The sequence below is a fragment of the Megalobrama amblycephala genome, linkage group LG12, assembly GCF_018812025.1.
Source record: "Megalobrama amblycephala isolate DHTTF-2021 linkage group LG12, ASM1881202v1, whole genome shotgun sequence".
NCBI classification, from domain to species: domain Eukaryota; kingdom Metazoa; phylum Chordata; class Actinopteri; order Cypriniformes; family Xenocyprididae; genus Megalobrama; species Megalobrama amblycephala.
In genome coordinates this window covers 21490738-21509330 of record NC_063055.1, presented here as the reverse complement: position 1 = coordinate 21509330, position 18593 = coordinate 21490738, and the positions used below count along the sequence as shown (strand labels likewise).

The following is an 18593-nucleotide window of genomic DNA, read 5'->3' as shown; positions in this document are numbered from 1 at the left end:
AATAAGGGTCTTATCTAGCGAATCGATCAGTCATTTTCGAAAAAAATACAACCGTTTATGCTTTATAAAAAAAAATATCGCCTTGAACGTACTTTCCGCTTCCGCATTCTTCAAAACGCTTACGCTGAATGTCCTACGCCTTTCCTATTCAAGTTACGGAAAAAAACGAAACTGGCGCTGCGTTCGTTCCGCCGTGTTATGAAGAATGCGGAAGCGGAAAGTACGTTTAAGGCGATATTTTGTTTATAAAGCATAAACGGTTGTATTTTTTTCGAAAATGACCGATCGATTCGCTAGATAAGACCCTTATTACTCATCTGGTATCATTTAAAGCCCTTGAAGCTGCACTGAAACTGTAATTTTGACCTTCAATCTGTTGGTAGCCATTGAAATACACTGTAAGGAGAATAATCCTGGAATGTTTTCCTCAAAAACCTTCATTTATTTTCGACTGACGAAAGAAAGACATGAACATCTTGGATGACATGGGGGTGAGTAAATTTATCAGGAAAAGTGTATTTAAAAGTGGACTAATCCTTAATTTTTACTCCATAACCTCTCTATTTTTGTATAATTTCATAACTGAAAACTTTTGTTTTTGAGTAATGCTGCATTCACAACACTACATGTCAGTTTAAGACCAAGCTGACTGCCAAAAAGGCTAGCGAGTGCGCCTTTAAGGATTAATAAAGTTATATTGTATTGTAAAAGTCAATCGTGATTCAATAATAAAAGCAGTCACGTTTCACTCGCACATCTCTCACTCTAAGAGCAACACCAGTCAGACGTCAGCCATGTTTCCCATTGTTTAGAGGACACAGGGACCCTTCTCAGTGTTTTCATAGGCCCACATGACTCAAATGAGGGCTCATAAAAACTAAGGAGGGGGACACTTCCTTTTAATAAAGCTGAGGAAAGGTGGTCTCCGTCAGAAGGGATCTTAAAAGCAGAAAGGAAAACAGAAAGCAACCCCATTATGGACTTCCTGAGAAACAGGAAGAAAGTATTATTAAAGGCAAGGGTTTGCCAAGGGCTTCCCTCAGAGGACTGCAATAAAAACAGGACTGTGGATTTAGGAATTAGATATGCATTTTTCATAGTTTAACAGCAATGCATAAGGGTGAAATATTGCCCTCTAATAATAGTTGTTTTAAAAAAAAAAATAAAAAAAACATGACAGTTTTGGGATGGATTTATGCTGGACAAAATGTTCATTTTCTTAGGTGGTCTTATTATGATGTTGATTTTGGGATATTGGAATGCTCTGTCAGGATAATGCAGATGTCGGTTTAAATATAGGCTGTGAGAACATTGATACCACAAAGTAATTTTTCCTTTCATAGTGAACAAATAAACAAGCTCTTTGAATATACTGGTTATTTTTATACGTCGCAGAAATGTGCCAAAAGATTTCCCATAATTTTTTGTGGTCGTAGAATTTACGGCTTTAATACTGAAAAACTATATTCAGCTGAAATGTATTTTCCAGACCCTCGTTGTTGATTCATGTGTGTTTGTTCCTCTCAGACGGGAGCACTCCAAAGTGCCTCTCATTGTGAGACAGTGCGTAGAAGAGATTGAGCGCAGAGGGATGGAGGAAGTGGGCATCTATCGTGTCTCTGGTGTGGCCACAGACATCCAAGCCCTGAAAGCTGCATTTGATGCCAGTGAGTACTCTAGTACTTCTTGCACCTACAACCTACAGATTAAATGAAATTAAATTATTTTTAATTAAAATACAATTAATAAATCTATTTTATTATATATTTAATATTATATGCATTTTTGATATGGCTAAAAATGAGTATGTTTTGTGACTTAACAGACAATAAAGATGTTTCAGTTATGATGAGCGAGATGGACGTGAATGCCATTGCTGGAACACTGAAGCTTTACTTCCGAGAGCTTCCTGAGCCCCTCTTCACCGATGAACTCTATGCAAATTTCACTGAAGGCATTGGTCAGTTGAGAGTTTTTCAAGTTATGATGATTAATAGTTCATATAAAACAGTTCACATGAATAATTTATTCTTGTTTTTTTTTATTTCCTTCAGCGTTGTCAGACAGTGTAGCAAAAGAAAGCTGTATGCTCAACTTGTTGCTCTCACTACCTGAACCCAACCTGCTGACCTTCCTGTTTCTGCTGGACCATCTGAAAAGGTGAAGATTGTCCCGTCAATCAATTTTTAATAATATGATTAAATATGCAGATTTGAACTAGTGCTTATGAAAACCTGATCCCCATCTAGGAACCAAAATGTCATAGAAACCACTTAAAGGTGCCCTAGAATTAAATATTGAATTTATATTGGCATAGTTAAATAACAAGAGTTCAGTACATGGAGAAGACATACATTGAGTTTCAAACCCCATTGTTTCCTCCTTCTTATATAAATCTAATTTGTTTAAAAGACTTCCGGAAAACACGCAGATCTCAACATAACACCGACTGTTACGCAACAGTCGGGATCATTAATATGTATGACCCCAATATTTGCATATATGCCAGCCCATGTTCAAGGCATTAGACAAGGAAAGGCAGTATTAACGTCTGGATCTGTGCACAGACAAGGTAAGCCAGCAAGAACAACAGCGAAAAATGGCAGATGGAGCATTAATAATTGACATGATCCATGATAGCATGATATTTTTAGTGATATTTGTAAATTGTCTTTCTAAATGTTTCATTAGCATGTTGCTAATGTACTGTTAAATGTGGTTAAAGTTACCATCGTTTCTTAATGTATTCACGGAGACAAGAGAGCCGTCGCTATTTTCATTTGTAAACGTGCAGTCTGTATAATGCATAAACACAACTTCATTCTTTATAAATCTCTCCAACAGTGTAGCATTAGCCGTTAGCCACAGAGCATATAGCCTCAAACTCATACAGAATCAAACGTAAACATCAAAATAAATACTTTACTCACATAATTCGAAGCATTCATACAGCATGCATGACGAACATCTTGTAAAGATCCATTTGAGGGTTATATTAGCTGTGTGAACTTTGTAAATGCGCTGTAATATAGTCGAGAGCTCGTGTGGCAGGGAGCACGCGATTTAAAGGGGCGGCGCTGCCAAAATCAGTGTATAGTTAATGATGCCCCAAAATAGGCAGTTAAAAAAATTAATTAAAAAAAATCTATGGGGTATTTTGAGCTGAAACTTCACAGACACATTCAGGAGACACCTTAGACTTATATTACATCTTGTGAAAAAGCATTCTTGGGCACCTTTAACAAAAAAAAAAAAACTATCTACCGCATAGCAGTGCACTGGAAAGGTTTTTTTTTTTTTTCTTCAAAACTATATGCAAATTAGGGCTGTCAACAGAGTATAATAATCACAATTAATCTAATAATTTATACCAGTCTTTAATAAGCAAAAGGAAAGATCAAACTGTGTAAATAAATTAAATACATGTTTGTTTGTTTTTTTCTTAAAGCCGGGTGCACACTGTACGATTTTAAGGCTGGGAAAATAAATAGATGCATCACCTTCTATAAAATAAACATTCATAAAGTTTGAAAAGGTTGAAGCGAATTACAGTGGTGTTTGCAGTGGGCTGTTAACATTAATGTCACGTCATAAAAGCATTGAGGTGCGAGTACATTCTCAGACTCGGCTGAATGCACGAGCGCTCTTCTTAGTGAGCATTTGCTGTTAAAAACTAAGCTCAGAATCGATTGGAGAGAGAATCTCCAATCGATCCAAGACTCAAGAAACATCGATTTATTGTCACAGCCCTAGTACGATTTTTAATAGTCCTTTACGACCGTTGCTTGTCAGACTGTACGAACATGATCCCTGCTGTAAGCCATGTCACACTGTAAGATCTCAGCTGTCATTAATGTCAGACTGTATGACAGTAAGGCACGTTAAAAAGGAACGCATGCAAGAAGACTCGTCCAGGGTTTTACATCATCAATCCGTAACACTTTCAGTGACTGAGCTGCATTTACATGCGGAATAGAAACGGTGGCGAAGACATGTGAGTAGAGCAAGTGGTGGTTTGTTGTCGTCTCACTAATTGCGTCATCGGGTTCTGCCATTGGTTTTTTGACTTGACAGTTGTCGTAGGAGAAGCCACACTGCACGACGGTGCCTCAAATCTTCTGACACTGCCAGAATTTTTTCTGAGGTAAAATTTGATCGCAATGGTCATTGATCGGCTGTCGGTAAACATGTCAAACTAGCGACCAAAGACTTCAGATTTTGGCTTAGTATAAGATTTGTCTCAGACAGCCAAATCATGGCCAAAATCAAACAGTATGAACCTGGCTTAAGTTAACTTTGATATTTTTTTGTGAAGACAAGTTTTTTTTATGGGCAAGCAAGCACATTTTCTTCAGTTTTACTTGGATTCTTTGAATAATTTCCAAGAGTCAGATTTGTTTAAGACCTACGTTGACTGAAACGTTCTTCTTTATTTCCCTCAGGGTTGCTGAGAATGAGAGCTTCAACAAGATGTCCTTCCACAATCTCGCCACAGTGTTCGGGCCAACCCTTCTCCGCCCCTCTGAGAAGGACAGTAAAATTCCAGCCAATCCCACACAGCCCATCTCTATGAGTGACAGCTGGTCTCTTGAGGTTATGTCTCAGGTAACACATGTACACTACATTCTAGAGTACTAGATTTCTGGTTTTGTGGTCTGAAAGCATTTAAATGAGTCATGTACAAAATAATGTTTCTGTTGATATATTGGTTGGATCTGTTGGTCAGTTGTTCCTCTTTATCTCTATAGGTCCAGGTATTACTGTACTTCCTGCAGCTGGAGACGATCCCTACTCCAGATAGTAAACGTCAGAGTATGCTCTTCTCCACAGAGGTTTGAGAAGAAGCTCAGGTGCATTATGGTGTGAAATGCCCTTGGAATGAAGTGATTCAGCATGTGACCAATGGAGGGCACCAACAACCTACTGAAATCTTCCAAGCGGAGTGAATTCCCAACTGCATCACTAGCATTCTGTCGATACTTCTGGAGAAATTTACAGTGAAGAATGACAAGTCAGTCTGATATCTTCTAATGGACTCACTGTTACAAGCACTTAGAGTTACATTCAACAAGCAGGTGATGTTATTTTCTCTGTCATCCACTGTAACATTTCCGACTGAATGGCGAGTGCCAAGCTTCTCATAGGTTATTGGATGGGGAATGTTATTCTGACATTTTGTCTTGTTCCTTTCAGCACTGTGGGTTTATAAAGAATTACACATTCCATTTTTCCATGACCGTTTTATTTGATCTGACATTTTACTCACCTATGATTTATGTCTTCCCGTGGCGAAGGCTACGGAACATCTGAACACTGAAATCGTGGAGAGGAATACATTTATATGGCCCATTTCTGATGGATAAAACACAACACAGAGAATTAAAATGTGAGATTCTTTAACCAGTGTTTGACTATGGTCAACATAGTAGCTGTCTTAATGGTTCATGACCAAAAAGAACTATACAGTATGACACAATTATAGTTTCTACCACTCCCAAGATTCCCAAGAAAATACATTACGTTTGTTTTATGAAAACATTTCTGTTTTATGTCACATAAATCCACTTAATATTGGATTACTGAGCCTATATTAAAACAATACAGTACACATGGGTAATATCACATGACATAGGACTAGAACACTGAATTTTTTCAGTGCTTTTCAAAATGGAAACCTTACATAACTTAGAAAACAAAACAGTAAATTAATTTTAAATCTTTATGTAATATAAGGACTATCGCATGTTATGCTTACATGCTTAACCGTAACTGATGGACCTAATTAAATGAATATAGGAGTTCTCCATCTGAATATATCACTGCTATTAAACTCCTATTACTGAGCAAAAATTAATTTAATTCAAACACTGTAAATCTTTCTTGTTTAATGGTTTGGGATCATTATATTTTCTTTTTTTTTTTTTGCTGTTCACAAAACTTGCAAGCACTTTGCGATCCTGAACAGTGCCAATACCTTGCCCTGTTAATTGTGTATGTAAATTGTTTAGTTTATCATGGCTAATATGCATATATCTGTATTATGTTGTTCAGAACAAAGGAGAGGTTGTGTATTGTTAGAATGTCATGTAACATGCAGGCATGTTGATTTGTTTATGACTTATTTTCCTATAGAGATTACTTTTTAGTTATTGTACGACACAGAGTCTTTAAGCTTGTGTATTTCCTTTAGAGTAAGGAAAAACGAGACATTCCTGTAATTGTGTTGAAGATCATTGCCTTTCTTTGTTCTTATTCCATTGTATATTCTGGAATCTGCACTTCCTTTATCAAAGTCCTACTGGAATTACAACTATAGCCATTCCTCGTTTTTCTCTCTTTTATTTGGTCCATTACACACTGTACTGATGAAGATATTCCTGGCTGCCATTTCACAACCCAGCCTCCATGATGAGGAAATGTTCTGTATATGGATAAGTATTGCACAGTGTGGATTAAGGAGATGGATCACAATAAACTGCTTCATCCTCTTGTTTCCACAGAGCCGTTGACTGTTCTGTGTGTTTATCTGACCGATGGCCAAGTACATTAAACGTTACTCAAAAAGAGATAGCATTACTCCCCAGAAGACATTAGGACAGTGGTTTGCTTTCAGCATTCCTTCCTCTTCTGGAGCACTGTCTGTTGCTGAAACGATAGTCTTTGTTTATTGTTTTTACTGGACAATACTCAAACTGCACAATACTACACTTGTATGGCAGACCTGTTCAAGTGTGGTCATAATGTGATTCTGTACAAAGTAGATGAATAATAAACATGAAGTTGGTTAAAATGATAATTGCAAAGCCCATGTTTTTGTGATAGGTTTTTATAAACAATTAACTAACATAAAATAATAACCTAGCATTAAAAATAGATAGATTTTTTTAAATACAACAAATGTTACTTTTAATTTTTTGGAAACATAAATGTACCTAGTAAGTGGCAGCTTAATTTAGGCTAAATTTGCTCCCCTCTAAAATATTCATTCAAAATATTTTATTTTTTATTTTTGTACATTTAATGCTAGAAAATGGTTAAATCATACAAATAAGGGTTGTATTTAGACATTGGTAACAAAATTGCTTCATAGAAAATAAATGGAAAAGAAACATTTAATATAATATTCAGTTTGATGATCCTGGTGATTAAAGTTTTCAAAAGGTAAGATTTAGGGTCAGCACGATTTAAAAAAAAAAATCTCATAATGAAAAATGTTGCATTTATTTGATAAAATGTTTTATATATATATATATATATATATATATATATATATATATATATATATGTATATATATATATGTATATATATATATATGTATATATATATATATATATATATATATATATATATATATATATATATATATATATATATATGTATATATATATATGTATATATATATATATATATATATATATATATATATATGTGTGTGTGTCCATTATGTTTTTATTACTTCATAATGAGCCATTTCTATGGCCCTGTCCCAAATGGCACCCTAAACCCTCACGGTCTTCCTCTGAGTCTGCACTTTTACGATGTAATGCCGCTTTGACTGCCGGGTAAAGTCCTCTGCGTAGCTCACATATTTTTAGTGATATTTGTTAAATTGTCTTTCTAAATGTTTCGTTAGCATGTTGCTAATGTACTGTTAAATGTGGTTAAAGTTACCATCGTTTCTTACTGTATTCATGGAGACAAGACTGTCGTTATTTTCATTTTTTAAACACTTGCAGTCTGTATAATTCATAAACACAACTTCATTTTTTATAAATCTCTCCAACAGTGTGTAATGTTAGCTTTAGCCACAGAGCATACTATCAAACTCATTCAGAATCAAATGTAAACATCCAAATAAATATCATACTTACGCGATTAGACATGCTGCATGACGAACACTTCGTAAAGATCCATTTTGAGGGTTATATTAGCTGTGTGAACTTTGTTTATGCTGTTTAAGGCAGTCGAGAGCTCGGGGGGGCGGGGAGCGCGAGGATTTAAAGGGGCCGCAGCCTGAATCGGTGCATAGTTAATGATGCCCCAAAATAGGCAGTTAAAAAAATGAATAAATGGGGTATTTTGAGCTGAAACTTCACAGACACACTCAGACACATACACCACGGGTCCCCCCCTCCATGTCAAGTCATCATTTTGGGCCGGCATGTTTCTACAGCAGCCCTAAATGGACAACTGCTCTACAGAGTGCGTTTCGTCACTGTTGTTCTTCTAAATGGTTCGTGTTTTTAGAGGCAGCTTGCATCGTCACTATGTTGAATACGCAGGAAGTAGTAGCAGTAGTAGTCGTCTGGTTTATTTGACCGTTCTTTGTTAGAAGTAAGAAGAAACCTCATTGATTGACTGGCTAACGTACTTTCTGCTGTCTCAGACGACGACATCCCCTGCGTTCCATTCGGAAGGGCTCATCCCTATGCCCTAATCCCTTCAAAGGGTTTACCCTCCGGAGTGAGAGCTTCGAAGGGATGAAGGGTGCAGGGGTCAAAAAACGTTTGGAACGCACTTCAGCGTCATCTTAATGAGACAATCAAGAAGGCGCCTTCGTCTTTTTCCCCCTAGTTTACTCTTTGTATTAATACACATTCATTTACTGTAGTAACATTATGCTGGTCTTTTATGTTAAATATATTGTGTCTATGTATTTAAAACATTTGAATGGACTGATAAAGGGAGCTGTAAAGTACTTTTGTTGAAGTGCAATGTCATTTTGACCATAATAATGTACCAAATCTAACTTGTATAAATATTACAGTAGTATAGAAAAATACTATACATTTATAGGTAAAATCGAACTCCTAACCTCCTGTACCTATTCTGTGACATCAAACAACTTCCCTGTGCAAAGGATCATGGGGGCCCGAAGTGTCCATCAGTTGTACCCTTCGAAATCCTTCATTCTGAAGGGCCCTTTGAAGTGGCCAGTTTTGAGCACTTCGGTTTGGAATGACCCTTCAATGTGGCGGCCATGATTGTTTTCACTCCGAAGTGCCCTTCAAAGGGCGATATCCATTTGGAACACACCGATGATTGACTTGTGTCGGCCAGACGGCCACCGTATCTTCTCTATATTGCTTCGAAAGGGAGGACCGCTAGATACCTCTAAAATTTACACACTGCACCTTTAAATTAAAATATTATTTTATTGTAAAGTATCCTACTGACCCCAAACTTTTGAACCTGCTTCAGTGGCTTTTTTTGGCTTTGTTGAAAAAGAAAATGCAATATTTTGAAGAGTTTTGGGTTTCCTACTTCATTTTCTACCTTATACGTGGAAAGACTGAGTTATCATATCAATTTCACATTCAGACCTGTAAAGTTCCAGAAAGACTTTTTAAAGTTTTAAAGTCTGATTTAAACATCATTTTATGTGCTTTGGACAGCAGAACAGTAGCATACGCCCATATCACTGGTGTGTACTTTGTTTCAATGGTGTCAAAGTGTATTATGACTAATGCTGCTGTATCTTGAGTTGCACAAATGATTAGCTGCAATGACTCATAAAATACAAAGAATCAAGTAAATGATTGGCAGATTAAGAAGAAATAAATCAGATTAGTAAAGATGAAAGATTGGGGGGAGGGGGGCAGCAGTAATATCGTACATATCTCTGTGCATAACTCAAAAGCTACTACTGCAGATTTATAGATATATGATTTAGTATGACAAGTTAATACAGGTAGTTTTAAAAGTTTTTTGTAATATTATAACTCACAGTACAATTTTTAAAAAACACAATTTATTTTGAAATTTTAAAACAAAAGTTGGTTGTTTTCAGCTAACAAAATGAATATTTCATGCTGCACAGCTGTAATATTGAAACACATGTGGTAGGCGGGCGCAGAGTGAGTGTGTGGTGATCTGATCTACTGTGTGTTTGTCTACCGTCTGTCAGTCGCGCTGTGTTTGCAGTGGCCGTCAGTGTAGCATGAAACGGCTATCTGCCTCTCAGAAACGATGCCACAACTAAAACTCCGGAATACCCTTTATCATCTACCCTCGAACACTACAAAGAAGATCATCTACCCTGACGGGCGCTTATACAGACCGAAAGGAGGGAGCCAAGGTAATAAACAAGACATTTATTTCACCTCGCATCCTCTTCAAGTAGCACATCCTGTTAGCATTAGCGGTTAGCCTGTAAACTCACAACCACACCGTGACAAACACGGGGCTGCAGTGATGCATATTTTTGTATTTAGACAGATTTTGTGTTTCTCGGGCTGTTGTGAAGCATGTCACGTTTGTAGGGATGGTTCCTAGTTCGCTAACCGTATAGTCAAACCCTGTTGGGTCATGGCAATGATTATCTGTTATCTGTCAGATTTATTTGAGGAGAAAAAAAAAACAACGGTTTTTAGCTAACGGTTCTCTGAATTGTGTATACTTTTTTTTTTTTTCTAAATTTCATCTAATTTAAAACATTCATTCAATGTAATGAATAAACAGTGTTTCAAAACCTAGTAAGCTGCCTACCTAGGGAGCATTTTGCTACTCAGAAACGTTTGTCTGTGATGGTCAAAAATGCTAAGTTGGCAGCCTATCATAGATAGTGTCAGAGTCAAATTTCAAATAAAGTTCATGATTTTTTTTTTTTATGGGTTTGGTAGATTAATTAGGGATGGTGCCTGTGGAACAACAGTTGAAACAAATTATTATGAATGTCAGATTCCTTCAAATGTTCAGATTATAACGGGTATCTTTAAAGGCAAAATATGTAAATGTTCGCCACTAGAGGTCGCTTCAAAGCCTTTCAAAACAAAGACGTAGCTTGATGATGCCTTAATTTCACGGAATCATGGAAGGTGTTGTCTTTACGTCTACAGCCGGTGAAAAAGAATCAGGAAATCATGTTCATGAATGAGATTATTAACGTTACTGTAGAATGAAGCAGAGCAGGACCGAGTGCTGTGTGAGCAGAAATGAGGCCGCTAGACCGATTGCTAATGAGAGACGAGTGCGACACACGTCTCGAGAGCAGCAGAACTTTTATTATGCTGCAGACGACTGCTTCCGCTTCTTCTTGTCAAGAGTTTGTGGGGTAAAGCAGCACTGTTTATCATATTTTGATACATTTGCATGTTGAAAGTTGTTATAGTGCTACTCTGCATTCGCTTGGCGGCTACTATGAGACACTTAATGCACATTGCAGTAAGCTAGATCGATATTAGGCATGGTAAAACATGGTACTCACTGTTAATCAAGAAAACAAGATTTAAACAATAAGACTTACTGTGTTGAGCTATATAACATGATTAGTTTTCTGTCGATGAATGTTTCCATCCAAACAGTTGCTCACCTGTCTAATAAAACACATAATATATTAGAACGCCTTTGGTGTTTCCATGGTTTCTACAAAATAAACAGAGGGTAATGTGGGTATGATGTCATTGTTAGGCGACGCACAGACGCTCCGTGCCCTGGTTATTTCTCTGGATTTAAATTCTTGGAAACATTTGGGATAATGTAAGTACACAAGTCAACATAATATATAACATTGTTCTAGTGGTTTTTGGATATTTAATCATTTAAACATTTAAACATTTTACATATTGTGCCTTTGAATATGATCTTTGGTGGGTCAAAACAGACTAAAAACAATAAGTTAACATTTTTTAATGAAATTAATGTACTATATTTTGTTTCAATAATGTATTTTTAATATATATATATATATATATATATATATATATATATATATATATTTGGGCTTTCTATTCCCTAATTGCTTATGAGAGTATTTCCAGACATAATTAGTTTTGCATTTGGACGTCAAGGACTATTACATTGGGGCTAATTTGTAAATTATTAAAAAAAAAAATTGCTCTGTATTTTTGGATTTCCCTTTAATTTCCTGTAGACCTTAGTCAGGGTAGCACCCTATTTAATGTTTGACAGGAATGAAAACGAGGCTGTGAGGAATAGAATACAGTGCATTCAATGGACTGTACTGTTGTTTAACAACATACTGATTGTCCAGCTGACGAAACGTCTTTCCGCAAAAAAAAAATTGACAAAAACTCCATGAAACAGTTTTAAAAGTTGTGAGTTGTGAAAATTACATGATCTAGGACCTGTAAAGACTGTTAAGTCTTTGTAAAGACTAAGTCTATCCTTCACAGCCTTGTTTTCATCTGCGTTAAATTCAGTGTAGCGTCTATGGGTGTAAAACTTTCATTTAAGCAGAATATCTCAAATGGAGATTGCTGAACTCCAGCTTACTTGTTTGTCAGTGTTTTTGGTGTTTTAAAGGTGCCGTAAAACGTGTTTTCAAAAGATGTAATATAAGTCTAAGGTGTCCCCTGAATGTGTCTGTGAAGTTTTAGCTCAAAATACCCCATAGATTTTTTTGGGCTGCGGCCCCTTTAAATTCTCGTGCTCCCCGCCCGCGGAGCTCGCGCTTGCCTTAAACAGCATAAACAAAGTTCAAACAGCTAATATAAACCTCAAAATGGATCTTTACGAAGTGTTCGTCATGCAGCATGTCTAATTGCGTAAGTACAGTGTTTATTTGGATGTTTACATTTGATTCTGAATTATTTTGATGGTGCTCCGTGGCTAAAGCTAACATTACACACTGTTCGAGAGATTTGTAAAGAATGAAGTTATTTATGAATTATACAGACTGCAAGTGTTTAAAAAAATGAAAATAATGACAGTCTTGTCTCCGTGAATACAGTAAGAAACGATGGTAACTTTAACCACATTTAATAGTACATTAGCAACATGCTAATGAAACATTTAGAAAGACAATTTACAAATATCACTAAAATATCATGATATCATGGATCATGTCAGGTATTATTGCTCCATCTACCATTTTTCGCGGTTGTCCTTGCTTGCTTACCTAGTCTGATGATTCAGCTGTGCACAGATCCAGACGTTAATACTGGCTGCCCTTGTGTAATGCCTTGAACATGAGCTGGCATATGCAAATATTGGGGGCGTACATATTAATGATCCCGACTGTTACGTAACAGTCGATGTTATGTTGAGATTCGCCTGTTCTTCGGAGGTCTTTTAAACAAATGAGATTTAAACAAGAAGGAGGAAACAATGGAGTTTCACACCTTTTCCATTAAGGGACAATATTTGCCCCCTAAATCGATTTTCCAGTGCGTACTTTTACCTTTATGAATAACTTTATAAAATAAATAATGTTTTAAATAAAAAATGTTCAGTAGAGAAATGCAATGATGGTAATACGAAGTGATACTTTTAAATATTAAACTAAAACCGCCAGTAGGTGGCAGCAAGTCACTGTTTTCATGAGTGAGTCATCGAGTCATTCATTCAGTAACGAAGCAAGTGGCTGTGAATGAATCATTGAATCATTGACTCACGATTCGTTCAAAGCCGCATTCGTGTGTTGTAGTTCTGCTGTGGGTTTCGTTAGAAATATTTTTCCATTGCAAAATAGAGTAAATACTGACAGTACTGTGTTTAAAATGTATGTTTTGACCTGTTGTATAATAATAATAATAATTGTCATGTTTGCAGTCATGTGGATATTTGGGAACAATTGCATTCTTGCTCGTTATCAACATTAAATACAAGAACTCACACAAGGTATGTTTTTGTATCGAAGAAAGTTTGAGTCTTAAATCGATATCAATCCACTATCTGTGTCTATATTATTCTTCATGTGAGTAAGTGCTAAATCTGATATGATATTGAGTGTCGATTATTATCAGTTATCGTTTAATGAGGTTGGTGTCGTCTCGTCATCATCTTGTCTTAGTCATGGAAAAAAATGTAGTCAATGAACATTTTTCGTCATAGACTTTGTTAACGAAATTAACACTACCTCAGTGATTTTTGATGCAGAGCAAGACATTTTCCTTCGCTTTCTCCCCTTTCCGTTTGTGGAAAAATGTCTTCTTCTCAAACTATTTATCACAACTGCAATTGTGTCCAGGGAAAGAGACTTATGCAACAAGAATTACAGCCTGTTTGGGCCGCTCTCGATCCTTGGCTTCAGCAGGACAGTCATCCCAAGTGAAAATGTTGGAGTTCTTGGAGGCCATCCTCTTAAGATCTAATAAACCACCAAAAAGGCCTCCAAACAAAACACATTCCTGGAGCTGAAGCAGTGGGAGGGTTTCTGTTGCAATGTGTGTATAGGTTCACATATAGGAAAACTGAACGCCTGCTGAGATGTTTCAAAGTGTGTGTGGGAAAAAGATGCCCCTCATTTCATTCTTACTGAGCATCATAACCCTTCTGTATTTGTCAAGTTCAATGGTGGTTTATGTTTGTGTATAAAGGCAAATATTTTTCCAAATATCTGTGAGTATGAATTTAAAATGATTGGTGTTTTGAGAAGATGTGGTGTTGGATGCTTCCGCAACTAGAGGAAGGGCTCACTAATTTTATTGCGTTTGAAGATTGGCAACAGATGTGTTTTTGGCGGTTTTGATGGAGCAAGATGTTGTTCAGGCATTTCACAGTGTTTGAAGTTCTTGTGCAACTGGTAGCGTTTCAGATAAAAGATGACGTGGAATATAGGGATTTCAGGAACTGAACTGTGATCAGTGTCTGCTTTTTTAACCTACTCCAAAGGTTTGTGGGCAGTAACTTGTTTGTTGGCAGGAAATTAATACATTATTTTATTTATTTTATACAAGGACATATATTAAATTGATCAAAATTTACTGTAAACACATTTATAATGTTACAAACGATTTCTGTTTCAAATAAACGTTTTTCTTTTGAACTTTCTATTCTTAAGAAAATGTATCTCAATTTCCACAGAAATATAAAGCAGCAGCACAACTTTTTTCAACATTTATAATAATGTTTCTTGAGCAGCAAATCAGCATATTAGAATGATTTCTGAAGGATCATGTGACACTGCAGACTGGAGTAATAACGCTAAAAAGGAAGTGAATTTGAACTGCTAGCCCCAGAAAGTGTTACTTGACCAGATAGACAATAGAAAGGAAACTCTTTTAATAATTAAATATGAGTCAAACATGGAATAGTTTAGCCTTTTATAGCTTTTTTAAAAACATTTTAGCTTTATTAAAACACATACTTACATTTTTTTTAGTAACAAATAGGGATGTCACAATACAAAAAATCTAGTAGTCGGTACCGATACCACCAAAGGTGCACAATACTCGATACCAAATTAAAAATATTTAAAGATACAAAAAAAAAACGATGGTATATATTTTTTCAGGTAGGTCTAATAGTAGTTAGTAAAAATACCACAGAAATTGAATAATCAAATATAAAATAACTCTGCATAATCATAACTGTATAAATTAAATATAAATTAATCCTTATTAAAGCTTTTCTTTTGTTGTTTGATTATCATTTATAATACAGACAGCCAATAGACAGTGGCATGATTTAAAGGCTGCTGTCACTAAGTCCTAATAGACGGAGACAATATGATGTTACACATGCTGTTCACATTCACATAACCAACGCGAATATACTCCAAGACGGGCATTTTGACATAACCGTGTGTGTATTTGAACGTTTAAGTGAAATAACCCGTGAAAATCTGACACTCGCGAGAAGCGTCTATGTGTGCGCGCTTTGGTCTAGAGCGCACTGACTGAATACTGTCTCTCAGAGCGCGCACACTGTTTTTTCTCCCTAGGACATATATAGCTTACATTTTACCGTAATGTTCTTGCCTACTTGTGTCAAAAAAGTGAAGTAATTGGAATATTTCCATTCTGCAAAACAGCCACTCCCTTCTGCCGACATCTTCAGACAACTGGTTCGAAGTTGCGAACTCAAGTGCAACTGCACTACAGCTAACGACTTTAAAGAGGCAGAGTTCACTTTTACCTTTAGATGACAAATTTAGATTTTAAATTCAATATTGATTTAAACAGAACTGTTGAACTAATTTACAGTATGTAACGCAAGTACATTATAAGTAACTGCTATTAAATTACCTAAAAATGAACAGTAATCCCTTACTTTACTTTTAATTACAGTAACATATTACACCCAACACCGATTACGATGTTATGATGAACTAAATGCCTTTCTCCACCGATGTTCTGAGTTGTTCAAAGCGTTTGTAAGGAGACTGATTGTTAGAAGGCAGCTGTCTGACTCTGACATGGCGTACGGGAACATGGTTTAAGAAACATTAGCAACACATTATTAGCTGTTTGATAACATAGTCAAGTGAAAGGCTAATCATATGTTGTAAAGAGCGATACCAATGTGCAGCATTTACCTCAGTAAGTTGAGTGAGTGGATCTCTGAGCTGGTGTGAGCGAGTGGAGGCGGGGCTAATTTGCATATTTATTAGGGGTGTGACGAGATTTCTCGTCGTGGAGAAAAGTAGTCTCGTGATGTTGCCATGACAGAGTGTTAGGATGATTAGGAAAGAATATGCCACCGCTACGTTTACATTACGCCTCCACTGTCCTTTTGCTTTGTGTTTAAATAAAAAACATTTAATTTATGGCGTTATTTTACTGTCAATTGTCGAGAGCACATTATTGTGACGCGAGAGCATATCAATGTAATGCGCGAGCGCAAATCTGTCCACTCGCGCGCGGATTTCCTCTGCTCTCGCGCAAATCTGTCCGCTCGCGCACGGATTTCCTTTGCTCTCGCGCAAATCTGGACGCGCGCGCTCAAATATACAGTGCTCTCTTATGAACTGCCTCTCCTCTCGCTCAGATATTGCGTGTGCACGCTCAAACTGTTTCCTGCGTGCTCAAACGTGTCCTGCGCGCTCAAACTGCACATGTGCGCTCACGAATCTCTCCGTGCTCTTGCAGAAATTAATTTGCTTTTGGATTAAACGCCGTCAAAAGTTATAAACCAATCAGAAGAGACGACTGATCCATGAAAATGCTACATGGAATCTTATTGGCTGAGAGTGAACTGTGCCTGGAATTCTTTCGACAAAGATATGTATTTTATTTATTCACAATTTAATAATATTTATCAAATGTAACCTAGTCTAACTGCATCACATTACAGGTCAAACCCCTATTTATCTAAACAAACAAACAAAAAATGTTTCTTAAAGTTATTGTGGTCATACGTTTTGTGTTGAAATTTAAAAAAAAAAAAAAAAAGGTAACATTTTACAATAAGGTTTTTATTTGTTAACATTAGTTAATGTATTATCTAACATGAACTAACAATGTGCAATACATTACTGTAATTATTAATCTTTGTTAACGTTAAAAATACAGCTGTTTGTTGGTTGTTCACTTCACAGTGCATTTAATAATGTTAACAAATACAACATTTGATTTTAATAACGTATTAGTAAATGTTGAAATTAACATTAACAAATATTAATAAATGCTGAAGAAGAGCAATTCATTATTAGTTAATGTTAACTAATGCAGTTAAATAATGTTAACGCAACCTTATTGTAAAGTATTACCAACAAACATCTTCTGATTTAAGACCGAACAAGATCAGGGTCAAATCGTCATTCCCTTAATACTTAATGTGGAGATCACATACCACCATAGTCAATTTCTTTTGAGGTCTGGAATTAATGATTCTGATACATCAAATACATTTTAACAGTCACTGGTCACCACCTACTGGCAGAACAGTGTAACAACATTAGTTTCAACATTCATTTAGCTACTTATTTTAATTGCTGAAATCAGTGTATATTCAGACTATAAATTGTTATTGCAATACTTGCATTATTATTTAATGTTTGCAACACAGATGTAGCAATAGTATGTTGTTGAAAACACTTTGTGAAGCTGTTTAAAACATATAGCTTACATGACCACTGCTTTCAGCAGCAATGCAAAAGCAGGTTTAAATATTCTGGTATGATTGTAATTTCAAAAGGTTTAATAGACATAACCGAATCGTTGTCATTTAGGAATAAGATCGCGTTCTTTTGCTTAATCGTGCATACACAAGAGCTTAGGTATTTTTGTATGTCATGTTTTATACCAGACCTCAAAAGAAATTGACTATGGTGGTATGTGATCTCCACATTAAGTATTAAGGGAATGACGATTTGACCCTGATCTTGTTCGGTCTTAAATCAGAAGATGTTTGTTGGTAATACTTTACAATAAGGTTGTGTTAACATTATTTAACTGCATTAGTTAACATTAACTAATAATGAATTGCTCTTCTTCAGCATTTATTAATATTTGTTAATGTTAATTTCAACATTTACTAATACGTTATTATAATCAAATGTTGTATTTGTTAACATTATTAAATGCACTGTGAAGTAAACAACCAACAAACAGCTGTATTTTTAACGTTAACAAAGATTAATAATTACAGTAATGTATTGCACATTGTTAGTTCATGTTAGATAATACATTAACTAATGTTAACAAATAAAAACCTTATTGTAAAATGTTACCTATTTAAAAAAAAAAAAAAAAATTCAACACAAAACGTATGACCACAATAACTTTAAGAAACATTTTTTGTTTGTTTGTTTAGATAAATAGGGGTTTGACCTGTAATGTGATGCAGTTAGACTAGGTTACATTTGATAAATATTATTAAATTGTGAATAAATAAAATACATATCTTTGTCGAAAGAATTCCAGGCGCAGTTCACTCTCAGCCAATAAGATTCCACGTAGCATTTTCA

At 35.8% G+C, this 18593-nt stretch overlaps 2 protein-coding genes across 8 annotated transcripts in view; both read left to right on the top strand.

Annotated features, from left to right (window-relative positions):
- Positions 1-6793, top strand: part of si:dkey-91m11.5 (PH_BCR_vertebrate and RhoGAP_Bcr domain-containing protein) — a 54643-nt gene extending 47850 nt beyond the window's left edge. For all 4 annotated transcript variants that reach the window (XM_048209645.1, XM_048209646.1, XM_048209642.1 and 1 more), the window contains 5 exons: positions 1528-1667; positions 1826-1960; positions 2055-2160; positions 4443-4605; positions 4749-6793. In XM_048209645.1, the coding sequence (XP_048065602.1) occupies positions 1528-1667; positions 1826-1960; positions 2055-2160; positions 4443-4605; positions 4749-4838 (634 nt within the window). In that variant the 3' untranslated portion in view covers positions 4839-6793. The remainder of the gene's footprint in view (positions 1-1527; positions 1668-1825; positions 1961-2054; positions 2161-4442; positions 4606-4748) is intronic.
- Positions 6794-9826: 3033 nt separating this feature from the next.
- The window catches only part of specc1la (sperm antigen with calponin homology and coiled-coil domains 1-like a), a 46003-nt gene continuing 37236 nt past the window's right edge, over positions 9827-18593 (top strand). For 2 of the 4 annotated variants that reach the window (XM_048209637.1, XM_048209639.1), the window contains exon 1: positions 9827-10079. The gene's annotated coding sequence lies outside the window, so the exon portion shown is untranslated. Of the gene's footprint in view, positions 10080-11410; positions 11480-18593 lie in introns of all 4 variants that reach the window. The other 2 variants (XM_048209638.1, XM_048209640.1) reach the window with 2 other exon arrangements.